At 44.2% G+C, this 14,351-nt stretch overlaps 1 protein-coding gene across 1 annotated transcript; it reads left to right on the top strand.

The window, feature by feature from the left end:
- Positions 1 to 1,746: 1,746 nt before the first annotated feature.
- AARSD1 (alanyl-tRNA synthetase domain containing 1) lies at positions 1,747 to 11,753 on the top strand. The gene is made up of 13 exons (XM_075994594.1): positions 1,747 to 1,765; positions 1,968 to 2,095; positions 2,249 to 2,380; positions 4,670 to 4,829; positions 6,433 to 6,490; positions 7,242 to 7,398; positions 7,495 to 7,611; positions 7,816 to 7,946; positions 8,248 to 8,314; positions 8,503 to 8,594; positions 9,069 to 9,123; positions 10,100 to 10,194; positions 11,438 to 11,753. The coding sequence occupies exons 2-13, from the start codon at positions 1,982 to 1,984 to the stop codon at positions 11,571 to 11,573; spliced, it is 1,314 nt and encodes a 437-aa protein (XP_075850709.1). The 5' UTR covers positions 1,747 to 1,765; positions 1,968 to 1,981; the 3' UTR covers positions 11,574 to 11,753.
- The last annotated feature ends 2,598 nt before the right edge of the window (positions 11,754 to 14,351 follow it).

Below are 14,351 nucleotides of genomic sequence, written 5' to 3'. Positions count from 1 at the left end.
AAAAAATAATAAATAAAAGTAAACTTTAAAATTTATATAAGTAATATATAAACATAGTTTAGAATAGTATAGAAGGGTATAAACTTTAAGGTAAAATTTGCACCACCTTCCCCAATAGGGGTAACCACTGTTAACAGTTTTATATATATGTATGATACTATACTATATTATATACTGTATCATATATATGATATATACCATACTGTATTATAAATTCCATACTACCTGTAGCTTATTTTATATAATTATAAGATATATAATATGTAAAATAATATAGAACATAAATATTAGTATTATATATTATTTATATATAATGTCATTAAAATTTAATATAGATATAACGCATATCTGCGTGTATACAGCTGGAATTATCATACCATGTACATCTTGCACTGTACTTTTTTTCACTTACCATATATTGGAGATCTTTCCAAATCAGCACACATAGATCTAACTCATGTTTTTTCAAGGCTACATGGTATTCCATTGAATGCATTTTCCATAATTTAACTGGTTCTTTATGGAGGGACATTTAGGTTGTTGTTAGTCTTTTTCAGTTTTCAAATAATGTTGCAATAAACATTTAAAAATGCAGATCTTTATATATTTGTGCTAGAATATCTGTAGGATACATTTCTAGAAGTGGAATTGCTACCTCAAAGAGTAGATACATTTAAACATTTTGTTAGCCATTGCCAAGTTTCTTTTTGATGAAATTATGCCAATTCTTAGTCTCACCAACAATGAGTGTTCCATTCTCTAAAACCTTTAGATACTTGACAAGATAAAAATTTTATCTGATTTAATTTACTTTTTAATGAGATTATATGAAACTGTACATTATTTTTATTAGTTATTCCTGTTTCTGTTAATGTGCTCTGTCCATGTCTTTTGACCATTTTGCTATTGACATTAATCCTACAACTTTTTAAAAACTGATAACACAAAGATATTACTATCATGCTTTACAACTTACTAAGTATTTATATGTGATCTCATTAAAATTTTTTGGCCCCCATGTCAGCCTTATAAAAAGTAGGCTGTTTTTTTGTAGGTGACAAAACAGGTGAGCTTGTATAGCATATGTCTTCTCATTCACAATTCTGAAAACCAAGTAGTTCTGAACACCAAAAAAATTTTTTTTTGACACCAAAACTCATTTGGAAGTAAAACTTGAGCTAAAATGTGAGCCTATTTATGGTCTTTGTTTATTCTACTTAGGGTATTTATTTTTAGCATAAATGTTAATGAGTTCCACTACATGATGTCACTCCAGAGTTCCAGCAGAGGGTGGTACATAACACACGGGGAATGCTCTGCAATACCTGCCTAAAATCTGGAAAATTCTAAATTCTGAAATATCTGGAGTCTTCAAATTTTTTATTAGTGGACCTAAAAACGCAGAGTTAATTTTAACTTTTAATCTGTTTAACGTTTTAAGGCATTGATTGCAGCTTATTACCTTCTGTTAACCTCTATCTGCGCTGTCCAATTCAGTAGCACCAGCCCCACGTGGTTACTAAGTACAGTATTTGAAATGTAGTTAGTCCACACTGAGATGGGCTAGGCGTAAAATACACACCGGGTTTCGAAAATTTGTACGAAAAAAAAGTAAAACATCTCACTCATGTTTAAATATCCAACATGGTGAAGTAAAATTCTGGATATGTTGATTTGAATAAAATACATTATTAACATATGTGCTTTGCATTATATGTCTATTGGGCAGAGCTGCTCTGTACGCAAGCCGGTCCCATCCCCGCCTGTAAGCAGCTGGGATTCCGTGGGCGGAATTATTAATACTGACACCCCTGGGGCCCATAGGGGTTTGCTCACGATTCCACCCGTTCCTGGTCCTTTTCAAAGTCTTAAAACAGTTGCTAAACAACGCGGAACGTCTGCAATTCGCGTTTTCAGTAAATTTGTCCAAACCCCACCCCATTCTTTACCCTCTTGCTTCTGCGCAGAGACGCGGGCCTTAATGAAGTTTGTCCTACGGCGGTGTCCGTCGGCTGCCGGGCTTTTCGGCGTGTGCGCGTTCCTGCAGCCAGCAGAGATGGCGTTCCGGTGTCAGCGGGACAGCTATGCGCGGGAGGTGCGGCCTGATGGGCGGGGGTCTGATGCTGCCCGGCCGACGGGGCGGTTTAAGGAAGAGGGCGCCACGAGGGAGGGAGTGCCGAGATAGGATTCAGTCCCGGTGGGGAGAGGGCCGGGGTCGGGGCTTACTCTCTCGTCCCCCTCTGTCCAGTTCGCCACCACGGTGGTCTCCTGTAGTCCCGCGGAGCTGCAGACAGAAGGGAGCAACGGCAAGAAAGAGGTGCTGAGCGGGTTCCAAGTGGTGCTGGAAGATACGCTGCTTTTCCCTGAGGGCGGGGGACAGGTACTAAGCTCCCAAAATCCTTTGTGCTCAAGTAGAAAATGCTTTTCGTTACTTGTTCAAGAAATACTAATCAACAAATGCTTATCTAGACACACATATGGTAGGTATTATTCCAGGCTCTAAGGATAAAGGGTGAACAAGACAGTGTCTGTACTTACACGAAATGCTTATTGGAGATAACTGTGTATGCCTGGTATAATAAGTAATATAAATAAAAACAAAACAGAATAAAGGGAAAGAGTGATGGGAGTCAAGTTACTTCAGTAGAGACCTAAACAAGTGAAGGAGTGAGCCCTTGCTATTATCTAGTGGTGCTGGTGGAGGGAGAAGGGAGTATTCCAGACTGGTAGAATAGCAAATGCAAAGGCCCTGAGGTAGGAATTAGTTCAGGATGTTTAACAGGAACTGAAAAAGATTGTCCCTGAGGGAGTTCATATAAGACCGGTGAGTTACAATAGCACAAAGGAGAGCAGACTTGTCAGTGCTGTGATGGGGTAGAGATTAGGTACAATTTGAATACAAATGAGATTCATTGTAAACATGAAAGAGGAGAGTAATCACACCAAAGGTACATTATGGGAGGAGCTTATTTTCTTTCTTTTTTTTTTAAAAGACAGTGTCTTGCTGTGTTGCCTGGACTAGAGTGCAGTGTTGTCATCATAGCTCACTGCAACCTCAAACTCCTGGGCTCAAGTGACCTTCCTGCCTCATCCTCCCTAGTAGCTAGGTCTATAGGCATGCACCACCATGCCCGGCTAATTTTTCTATATTTTGTAGAGACGAGCTCTTGCTACGTTGCTCAGGCTGGTCTCTTAACTCCTAGACTCAAGAAATCCTCCACCTTGGCCTTGCAAAGTGCTAGGATTACAGGCATGAGCCACCATGCTGCTGGGAGAAGCTTTTCTAGCAGAGATAATAGCACAAGGTCAACAAGCCTGAGAGAATCCAACAAGTCTAGTTAACTGTAAATAGTCTGATGTAGTTGGAGCCTATGGTGCATGTTGATAACCTTGGAAAAGTAATTGGGGGCCAGTTCAGAGGGCCTTGAAGGATGTATTAAGGTGTGTAGGTGTGCGCATTTTATTCAGGAAACCGTGTTGAATTATGCAGGTTCATAGGCAAAGAAATGACTTGAGCAAACATGTTCAGTAGACTTGTTAGTGAGAAAATTGCAATTTCATATCAGTGTCATTATTACAGTGATTTTCCCACCATGGAGGTTTTGTGATCTGCTGAAGGAAAACCTGTGACTTCAGCTATCCATAGAAGGTCTAATTTTATTTTATTTATTTTTGAGACAGAGTCTCACTTTGTTGCCCAGGCTAGCGTGAGTGCCGTGGCATCAGCCTAGCTCACAGCAACCTCAAACTCCTGGACTCAAGCGATCCTTCTGCCTCAGCCTCCCAAGTAGCTGGAACTACAGGCATTTACCACCATGCCCGACTAATTTTTTCTATATATATTAGTTGGCCAATTAATTTATTTTTATTTATAGTAGAGACGGGGTCTCACTCTTGCTCAGGCTGGTTTCGAACTCCTGACCTTGAGCAATCCGCCTGCCTCGGCCTCCCAGAGTGCTAGGATTACAGGCATGAGCCACTGCGCCCTGCCAGAAGGTCTAATTTTAGACATTATTTGTTTAGGAAGTCTTTCCTGATTTCCTAAGACTGTTAGTTTTCTTTCCTTTGAGGTTCTGTAGCACCATACACTTCTTCATATTATGGCATGTTGTAGATCATATTGCAATTGCCTGTTTTCCAGTCTGTGTTCTGCTTCAGATTCTTGAATTCCAAGAGGGACCATGTCTTGTTTACATTGTATTCTTGAGCTGGCACAGTATCTTGTAAGCAGTTGGCACTTGATACTTTTTAAATGAATGAACATTTTTGAATCTAATTCTAGGAGCAGTGCAGAGGATGGAATGGAGGGAGGGAGGAAAATTCAGATCATTTTAGAAGCTATTAAAGATAAGAATCTAAGGCAATGAGAGTGAGGATTAAGTTTCTTTGGGTTTTACTAAAATCTTCATTGCTGTAGTTACAATCTCTCTCTGTTTTGATTCTGTTATTCTATTCTGAAGGTCTGAAAATATAGGTGTTTAGAGTAAAGAAGACAGAGAGTCCTCTCATAGAACAAAGGGCTCCCTCCTTATTTGGCATTGCTTTCCCCTTCTCTCTTAGGGGACTCAAATTCTGGGTCTGTCTCACACACACGCCCTAGCATGTCTTTGTATCTAGGAATTAGAGTGCCCTGCCTCACCATTGATTACCATTACTTCTTCCCCCCCAGCCTGATGACCGTGGTACAATCAATGACATCTCCGTGCTGAGAGTGACCCGCCGTGGGGCCCAGGCTGATCATTTCACACAGACACCTCTGACACCCGGGAGCCAGGTCCTGGTCCGGGTGGACTGGGAGCGGAGGTTTGACCACATGCAGCAGCATTCAGGTAAGTGGGGTGGGACAGGGGCAAGAGGGGCTGTTGCTGTGTATGTGATGCCATGGTGATTGAGACGGGGTTCTGCTTCCCTAGGAGTTAACCTTTTGGAGGAGACAGATGTATTCAGAATCTGCTCCGATTTAGACAGGATATGCTAATTGTTATAAAAACAATATGGACAATTAAAAGTATTAGAATAACTGCTGGAATTAGGTATTACCAATTTCCCACTTGATACCTCTATCTGGTTGTCTCATAGGGTTTTCAAACTCAAAATGTCCAAAATGAAATGAAGAGCCTGTCCCTCCCACCTGGCCTTCCATTAGCATGCTGTATGTTCAGTGCAGGGTGTCAGCATACACCCAGTTGCTCCAACCCTGGAAGTCATTCCACATACCTTGTTGGGGATAGCCAATCACTGAGTCCTGTCCGTTTATTTTCTAAATATCTCTCCGCTTCCTTCTATTGTCACTGCAGTCATCCTAGTCCCAGTTCTCATTGTGTTCCCCCGGGCCTCTGTAATAGATCACCCACATTCAGTCTTGCTCCTCTTTTTTTTCTTTTTTTTTTTTTTGAGACAGAGTCTTGCTTTATATAGCCCAGGCTAGAGTGAGTGCCGTGGTATCAGCCTAGCTCACAGCAACCTCAAACTCCTGGGCTCAAGCAATCCTCCTGCCTCAGCCCCCAAGTAGCTGGGACTACAGGCATGCACCACCATGCCCGGCTAATTTTTTCTATATATATTAGTTGGCCAATTAATTTCTTTCTATTTATAGTAGAGACAGGGTCTCGCTCTTGCTTAGGCTGGTTTGGAACTCCTGACCTCGAGCAATCCGCCCGCCTCGGCCTCCCAGAGTGCTAAGATTACAGGCGTGAGCCACCGCGCCCGGCCAGTCTTGCTCCTGTATAGCCTGCTTTCCACACAGCAGCCAGAGCAATCTTGTAAAAATGAGAATCTGATCATGTTACTCCACTGCTTAAAGCTCTTTGTAGAAAGCCAAACTCCTTATGGCCTACAAGCCCTACCTGGGCAGGCCTTTGTCTACTGCTCCAGCCTCATCTGGTGCCCGTCCCCCTCCTGCTTTCTGCATCCTGGCCATGCTGGCCATCTCTTGACTCCCTGAACATATCCTGCTTATTCCCTCCTCAAGGCTTTTGGCTGTCTTGTTGCCTCTGCCTTCATAGTCAATTTCTATTTTCTCTCTTCCTCTTCCTCATCTTCCTTTTCCTCACTGTTTCCCTTTATCCCCATGGTCATCAAGCAGGGATGCTGCTGTATCTCTATTGGAAGCGCTGTGCCTGGCATATGGTAGGTACTCAGTAAATATTTGTTGAATGAATGCTGCACATCAGAACTTAAGTTCACATCCTGCCTCTGGTAAGCTCTGTTGCCTTGGCAAGTTATTTGAACTCTCTAGGCTTTAGTTAGTGGCCTCATAAAGCCTTTTGTAGAATTCTCACGATGATTTTCAATAAAGTATCTAAAGTGTATTACCCAGTGCCTAGCAGGTCTTCAGTAGGAGAATTTCTGCGATTTTTATCATTGTCGGAGTATGTATCTGTCTGGGCTGGGCTTCTCACTTTTCTCCTGTTTCTTTCTCTCTTTGCTTAGGGCAGCATCTCATCACAGCGATTGCTGACCATCTGTTTGAGCTGAAGACAACATCATGGTGCGTGGGAGGCATAAGACTAACCATAGGGCACGGGTCCCTGACCACCACCTCCGTTCTCCATCATGGGTTGGGGAGGAGGAGGATAAAAGAAAGGGTAGTGTTCAGAATTGGCTCTGTTCTCCTTAAAGATGAGGTGATGGGGTTAGCTTATGTTCTTAGGGAAAGCATAAGGATGAGAGAAGCGATACCTGCCTTTGCTTAGGAAAGAACATGGACTTTGGGGCCCAGAGACCAAGGGGGTGCATCCTGGCCCCACCACTCACTGGCTGCAAGATCCTGATCATGTTCCTGAATACCCCTCACCTATAAAATAGGAATGATAATCCCTATCTTGTGCGGTTTTTGTGAGGATCAAATAAGATCATTTATCATGCCTGTAATCCTAGTACTCTGAGAGGCTGAGGCAGGAGGACTAATTGAGCTCAGGAGTTCAAGACCAGCTTGAGCAAGAGTGAGACCCCGTCTCTTCTAAAAATAGAAAGAAATTAGCCAAACAACTAAAATTAGGAAAAATTAGCTGGGCATGATGGCGGGTACCTGTAGTCCCAGCTACTTGGGAGGCTGAGGCAGGAGGATCACTTGAGCCCAGGAGTGTGAGGTTGCTGTGAGCTAGGCTGATGCCACGGCACTCTAGTCCAGGCAAGAAAGTGAGACTCTGTCTCAAAAAAAAAAAATCATTTATATGAACATTCTTTGTAAACTTATTATCATCATCAACATCCTGTGATCAATCTGTTTCTTCTGGCAGGGAGTTAGGGAGACTCCGGAGTGTCATTGAGCTAGACAGCCCTTCTGTGACTGCAGAGCAAGTAGCTGCCATTGAGCAGAGTGTCAATGAGAAAATCAGAGATCGGCTGCCTGTGAATGTGCGAGAACTGAGCCTGGATGACCCTGAGGTGGAGCAGGTGAGGGGAGAGCCAGTGGGGTGGCTTCTGCAGAATGGCTGTCCGAGGGCTCCTTGTCAGAATTCAGATAGCCCTTCTCCCCCGCCTCTGTCCCAGGTGAGAGGCCGGGGTTTGCCGGACGATCACGCTGGGCCCATTCGAGTCATTACCATCAAGGGTGTTGATTCCAACATGTGCTGTGGGACCCACGTGAGCAATCTCAGTGACCTGCAGGTAGGTGAGCAAGGGCTGTTGACTGGTTAAGGAGGGTTTCACGAGTGGGAGTCACAGCAGGGCTCAGAGTGGTAGAGGGGGTCAGTTGAAGAGTCCCAAGTGAAATCTCCCTTGCTTCAGAGCTGAGGATGAGGTGAGTCTCTCCTGCCCTCAGGTTCGAGGACTCACAGTGGCTTGTGCGTGTTACCCCTTCACCTCATGTAGGTCATTAAGATTCTGGGCACTGAGAAAGGGAAAAAGAACAAAACCAACCTGATATTTCTGGCTGGCAACCGGGTGCTGAAGTGGATGGAGAGAAGTCATGGAACTGAAAAAGCACTGACCACTCTACTTAAGTACGTCCCTTTCAGTTGCCTTCTGTTTCTAAGATCTTGGACACCCAGGGCGTAGCCTTCCTACCTGTAAGGGAGAGAGAATAATCTTTTACCTCTGGGAGATGAGGTGCAATCATAAATGACAAAGTGCATTGGAGAGTGAGTCACACCCATGCAAAATGGTTTATTCCTTTGTATCTTTTCCCCCAATTGCCTGAACGACCTTCCCAGAATGCCCCCAAGTCTCCATCTGGAGGGAGGCACCTCAACATCAGAAGCAGCTGGGAAACTGGGCAGGTCTCCACTGAGCTCTCTCTCGCAGGTGTGGAGCAGAGGATCACGTGGAAGCAGTGAAAAAGCTCCAGAACTCCACCAAGCTCCTGCAGAAGGTGATTTATTCCATGGAGAGTGGAGAGGGCATGGGCTCTGCCTGGAACAGGCTTTCTGGACTCAGCCCTCTGCCCAAGCAGTTGTGTAGTTTGTCACAGAAGGAGTGAGGGGAGAATGAGGTGGAGGGAAGCTGGTGCTCTCTTGTCATCCTTTTCACCTGTCTGCTGAGTTATCACATCTATTTCAGAACAACCTGAATCTGCTCAGAGACCTGGCTGTGCACATTGCCCACAGCCTCAGGAACAGCTCGGACTGGGGAGGTGTGGTTGCATTACACAGGTGAGGAATTAAGTATTGGAGACAAGATGGGGGGCTGTCTTGGGTTTGGGGCTCAGCATCTCCTCGGTATGTAGTGCTCTGTGGGAGGCGGTTGGTATTCTCAAGGCTGAGCAGACCCTAGACATGTGCTACCTACCTGGTTTCCTGGTTTGATATTAACACCATCACTGTAACTCTGTATCTTTCATTAGCACCTTCCCTCACCTCCTTCACCATCTAACAGATCTCTGTTCATCCTGGTCAATCTGATGTAAGGGAGACAGAAACAAACCCACAGCTTATTTAGAAACTGCCAAGGCTGAGAAGTACATCTTGCTGGCCGTCAGCAAGCACTCTTTCTTTTTGCAAAGGTGTCTGGGACTTTACATGCACAAACAGGCAGCAGTGAGGCCAGCTTCATGAGGATGGGCCAGTCTTCCAGCAGTTTCACAGCCACCATTCCAACTGGGATCTCATGTCTGTGTTTTGTTGTAGGAAGGAGGGTGATTCTGAGTTCATGAATATCATTGCCAATGAGATTGGGTCAGAGGTAAGAGGAACATAAGATTCTGTACCCTGTCCCAGGTAGGCCTAGGGAGATAGATATAAGTGAGGGGTGTTGGTTTAGCTAAAGTCCCTCTATATTAATATGTGCAGAATAGAGAATAGAAATTCATTCAGTACTGTTTTCTTAGCACTGGGTGTGAGCCAAGCCCTGTTTCAGGTATTCAGCTGTATCTGGGCTATTGCTCTTTCTAGGGCTGTGACATTTATCAGCTTCTGAGCTCCTTTTATCAGAACTTTAGCTCCTTAAAACCATCCACGTTTATGTGTGCTGAGGATCCGTTATTAGAAAATCAGGTTGGCAAGGCCGTGTGAAGGCTGTCCCATCTGTTTTCACTGTCCTTCCCCTTCCTGACACTGTCTACAGGTCTCTCTTTTGCATTTACTCCAGAATTTTATTTATTTTTTTGGTTTTGCCTAATGCGACTCATGTGTATCTCTCTTCTCATAATTCTTCTGTGTAGATAGTACTGATTCACAAGGAGCTCAGTTCTATTCTGGGAGACAAATGCGTGTTGACATTTATTATTTAAAGTGATAAATGCTAGAGGCAGAGGAGCACATTACCTGAGAGGGTGGGGAGGCTTTAGGAGAAAGGGGCTTGAAGACTGCTCAGAGGTCATCAGACAGACAAGGGGGAGAGGCGGCCAGGCAGAGGGAAACACAGTGGTTTAGGCAGTGGCAGACACTGCGTGCGTGGTGGGGGACAGGTTGAAAAGGTTGGCAGAAGTCACACCATAAATGGGATTTTGTTTGGCCATGGCCCTGAGTTCCCATGGTTGCTCTCAAAAGGTTTCTTGGCCCTAACGAGCCAGGGTGGAGGGGTTGTGTCATCACTCAGCAGAGCATCACTGTGTGCTTTAGGGGGAAATATTTGTTCTTGAGCCTAAGGAGAGCAGGGCTTGGGGGGTTGACCCCACATTCGTAAGTATCAGGGTTCATCTCATTGTCTTACCTCCTAGGAGACCATCCTGTTCTTAACTGTGGGTGATGAGAAAGGTGCTGGGCTCTTCTTACTGGCAGGGCCAGCTGAGGCCGTGGAGACCCTGGGCCCCAGGTAAATCTTGTGTGGACTCCTGCGCAAGTGGGAGCGCCTATAACCTACTAATCTGCTAATACAGCCCTTTACTGATTAAAAGGGCCATGATATCTGCAGTGGCATTCAATTCACATTGCAGGCAACAATGATAATAATAATAAATTAGATATGGAGTTATATTACCCGTGTTCTTTCCGGCATTTAGGGTTTTCAGAGTCCTGATTGGCTCTGGTGAATATGTGTTCATTGGAAAACAGCGAAGGAAACATAAGTATTTATAGTGGAAGTTCCCAACAGGCAGCCACGCGTGGACTATACACTGCTTTGGCCTGTGCAGTATTTTATTTATTTTTCATTTTGCTTTAATTATTTTGAGTTTTAATACGCAGAGTGTAGAAAATAACCTGAAAACCTACCCACCAAAATGAACATTTTCATCCGTTTTTACAGAGATATTTTAACTTAAAAAATTGTGAACTATAGCACATAAAATTGCATTAAACAGGAGGGGGGGAAATGGGCATTTATTGAAACCTTAAAATCTGTACCCCCATAATATGCCAAAATAAAAAAAAAATTGCATTAAACACAGGTGCACAGTTTGATGATTAATTATAAAGCAAACATCAGCATAATCACCTCCCAGGGCATGAAATAGGAAGTTGCCAGTCCCGCCCTCCACCATGTGTTCCTGTCAGTCACACACCTCTACCTTGTGCACTGTTTTATATTTTTCAGAATGATTTGCTACATCTTAAAATTAGGAGACTTTTACATAAAAATGTAGAGTTCTAGCTTTTCTCAAAAAAAAAAAAAGATCTGGCAACCCCGGGCCCAGGTTCCTATGTGGTAGTAGCTGCTGCGAGGGACTGAGCCATGGCGCCCTCCTCGGACAGCACAGGCCTCTGCAGTTCACCATGGGGCCCACCTTTCTCATTGGCACCCGGCTCCTTCACTGCTGCTCCCCGAGTTTGCGGCCCCTTATCCCTAGGGTACACTCACCCTGCTCCCTGGAGATTATGTAATGTGTCTAGCCCTGTTCATAGACTTATATGTTGTTTCCAGTTATTCCCTCTTGCAGTGAACATGGTACATGTGTCTTTGTGCACACGTGCAAGTATTTTTAAGAGGGATCTCCACAAGTCATTTCCTATTCCTCTGTCTCCCCATGGCCCCAGGCAAAGATTCAGGACTGCCCTTGGTTTTTCTGTGGCTGTTTCCTTTCAAAGACCTTCTCCCTGACTGTCTCTCTCTTCCCCAGGGTGGCTGAGGTCCTGGAAGGCAAAGGAGCCGGGAAGAAAGGCCGCTTTCAGGGCAAGGCCACCAAGATGAGCCGGCGGGCAGAGGCACAGGCGCTTCTCCAGGACTACGTCAGCACACAGAGTGCCGAGGAGTGAGGTCTCTGGGTGCCTGCCTCCTGTGACCACAGAAGGAGTTTCTTGGACAATAAAATAGTTTGAGAATGGTTGTGATACCACTTATATTTATATGACTAATTTGTGCCACTGTGCTTGTTTGGTTAGTATCTGTTTGTGAATAAACAGGTTTCTAATGTGGCCTTTAATAGGCATAACTGACATGAGTGGGCATTATGTTGATGAAATGTACTAATTTATCTAAACCCAGCTGAAACCTCTCTTCATGGAGAAATATAGTTGCTTAGTAGAGTACAGGTCAGTCTGGAGGCTTGACATAGGGCCTCATTCAAATCACCTTGTTTATTTCTTTTCTTTCTTTTTTTTCTTTTTTTTTGGTTTGTTTCTTTTCCCAGTCTGTGTTTCAAACCTAAAAAGTATCAATGACTTTGCAAATAGGTCAAGAAGTCACAAGAGTATATGGTATAAAGATGCCCTGTGTAAGTTATTGAAGCAGTCAAAAGATGGAAAAGATTTACCATGCAAGACTAACCCAAAGAAAGCTGGTGTGGCAATGCTAGTATCAGACAAATTGGACTTTAAGGCAAGAACAGTTATTAGAGATCAAGAGGGACATGTAATGATAAAGATGTAACAGTTCTAAATTTGTATGTGTCTAATAACAGCCTCAAATACACAAAGCAGACACTGACAGATCTCAGAGGAGAAATAGACAAATCCACAATCAATGAAAGAGTAAAACTGACCTTTCAGTAACTGATAGGATGAGTAGAAGCGTAATGTCATGGGTAGGAGCATAGGCTTTGGAGTTTTACAGACCTGGGTAGAAATCCTGCCTTTGTGCATCCATCAGTGGTAAAATTATAAATGTCTAGTCACAACTTTGCCCAGAACAAAGATTGTCAGGACACAGACGGCCAGGAAGAACAATGGAAGAGAAAGGGCAGATAACTGGTGGTTCTGGTGGTGGTCAACTGTTTCTGTTTCTGATCCTGAAAAGCACATCATTAAACGACCTTCCTGCTTCGAATGTGGCTGATGAGGGAGAGCTGAAGTTGCATAAACTGCGCTTCTGCTGGGCAATCATTTTTTTTCCTCTCATGTCAAGACCCCCTAGGGATAGAATGACAGGGCGCAATTAATCTCCCAAGCAAAAGAAGCTGAACCAGCTTATCTGGTAAAATTGAAAGCCATGAGACAGCTCTTGGGGTTTCAGGGTTCCAGCTGGAACCAGAAGGCAGGTAAGTGGGGTAGCTGGGCTGTGTGTGTGTGTGGGGGGGGAGGGGTGTGGCCAGAAGGAAGAGGAATTTCAGTTTGAGTTTCTGGGGCAACTCAGGAGGCATTGATGCTGCTTCAGTAGGCTGCCCACGGGTAAGCGAAGCACTATCCAGAGATTTAAAAATGTATTTTTAAAAAACCTTCCTCCTTCTCCAGCGTATATTCAGAAAAAAAAATCTTCCTCCAACCCTGCCATTTAAGTACCCAATTCCCTTCTCCAGGGACAACCACTGTTATCAGTTTCTTATATAGTATTTTTAAAAATAGACATGTATAAATCTTCCCTCTTTTGAAACATAAGTGGTATACTCTATACCCCACATCTTACTTGTCTCAGAGTGCCATGTTTTGGATAAAAGTATAAAAGTCAGGGCCAGGCACTGTGGCTCATGCCTGTAATCCCAGCACTCTGGGAGGCCAAGGTGGGAGGATCACTCAAGGTCAGGAGTTCAAGACCAGCTTGAGCAAGAGTGAGACCCAGTCTCTACCAAAAATAGAAGTTAATTGGACAGCTAAAAATATGTAGAAAAAATTAGCCGGGCGTGGTGGTGCATGCATCAGTAGTCCCAGCTACTTGAGAGGCTGAGGCAGGAGGATTGCTTGAGCCCAGGAGATTGAGGTTGCTGTGAGCTAGGCTGACGCCATGACACTCTAGCCAGGGCAACAAAGTGAGACTCTGTCTCAAAAAAAAAAAAAAAAAAAAGTATAAAAGGCAATACTCAGGAGGCTGAGGTGGGAGGAATACTTGAGTCCAGGAGTCCAAGCCTTCAGTGAGCTATGATGACGCCACTGCATTCCAGCCCAGACAACAGTGTGAGACCCTGTCTATGAAAATATAATAAAATTATGCTGTACAAAATGAGTCCATTAGTGGGAGACAGGGAAATATTTGTTTCAATAGGAGCCAGATGTGGTAGCTCAGGCTCATGCCGGTAATCTGAGCACTTTGGGAGACCAAGGGGAGTAGGATTGCTTGAACCTAGGAATTTGAGATCAGACTGGGCAGTGTAATGAGACCCTGTCTCCACCACCCCCCCCCCAAAAAAAAGGGAGAAGTGCTCAGGCAGAGTTCCCTTGAACAGAGCCATATGAATTCATTTTCATGGGTGTGTGCGCGCGCGCGCACGTGTGTGTGCGTGAGATCTCTGTCCCTCTATGTCTTTGTTTCATTAGGTTGTGTCTTAGTCTGAACCAGCTGCTATAAAAAATATTAATATAAAAAAACCTGGGTGGTTTATAAATAATAAAAATTTCTCTCAGTTCCGGAGGTTGGGAAGTCCAAGATCAAGGCACTAGCAAATTTGGTATCTGGCGAAGGTTCCATTACTGGTTCCTGGACAGCTGTCTTTTTGCTGTGTCCTCACCTGTGGAAGGTGCAAGAAGAGGTCTCTCTCAGGCCTCTTTTATGATGGCACTAATCTCATTCATGAGGGCTCTGCCCGCATGACCTAATCACCTCCTAATACCTTGGGAGTTAGGATTTCAACATACGAATTTTCAGGGGGACACAAATGTTCAGAC

This window comes from Microcebus murinus, chromosome 18 (assembly GCF_040939455.1).
Source record: "Microcebus murinus isolate Inina chromosome 18, M.murinus_Inina_mat1.0, whole genome shotgun sequence".
Lineage (NCBI taxonomy): Eukaryota > Metazoa > Chordata > Mammalia > Primates > Cheirogaleidae > Microcebus > Microcebus murinus.
The sequence above is the reverse complement of the archived record's forward strand: the minus strand, read 5'-3'. Positions and strand labels throughout refer to the sequence as shown.

Bases quoted from the DNA above. Each gene is read 5' to 3' on its own strand.
- AARSD1 (XM_075994594.1), top strand. From the start codon at position 1,982: ATGAAGTTTGTCCTACGGCGGTGTCCGTCGGCTGCCGGGCTTTTCGGC. The intron at 4,830-6,432 runs GTAAGTGGGGTG...CTCTTTGCTTAG, and splicing joins CCACATGCAGCAGCATTCAG to GGCAGCATCTCATCACAGCG. The intron at 6,491-7,241 runs GTGCGTGGGAGG...TTCTTCTGGCAG, and splicing joins GAGCTGAAGACAACATCATG to GGAGTTAGGGAGACTCCGGA.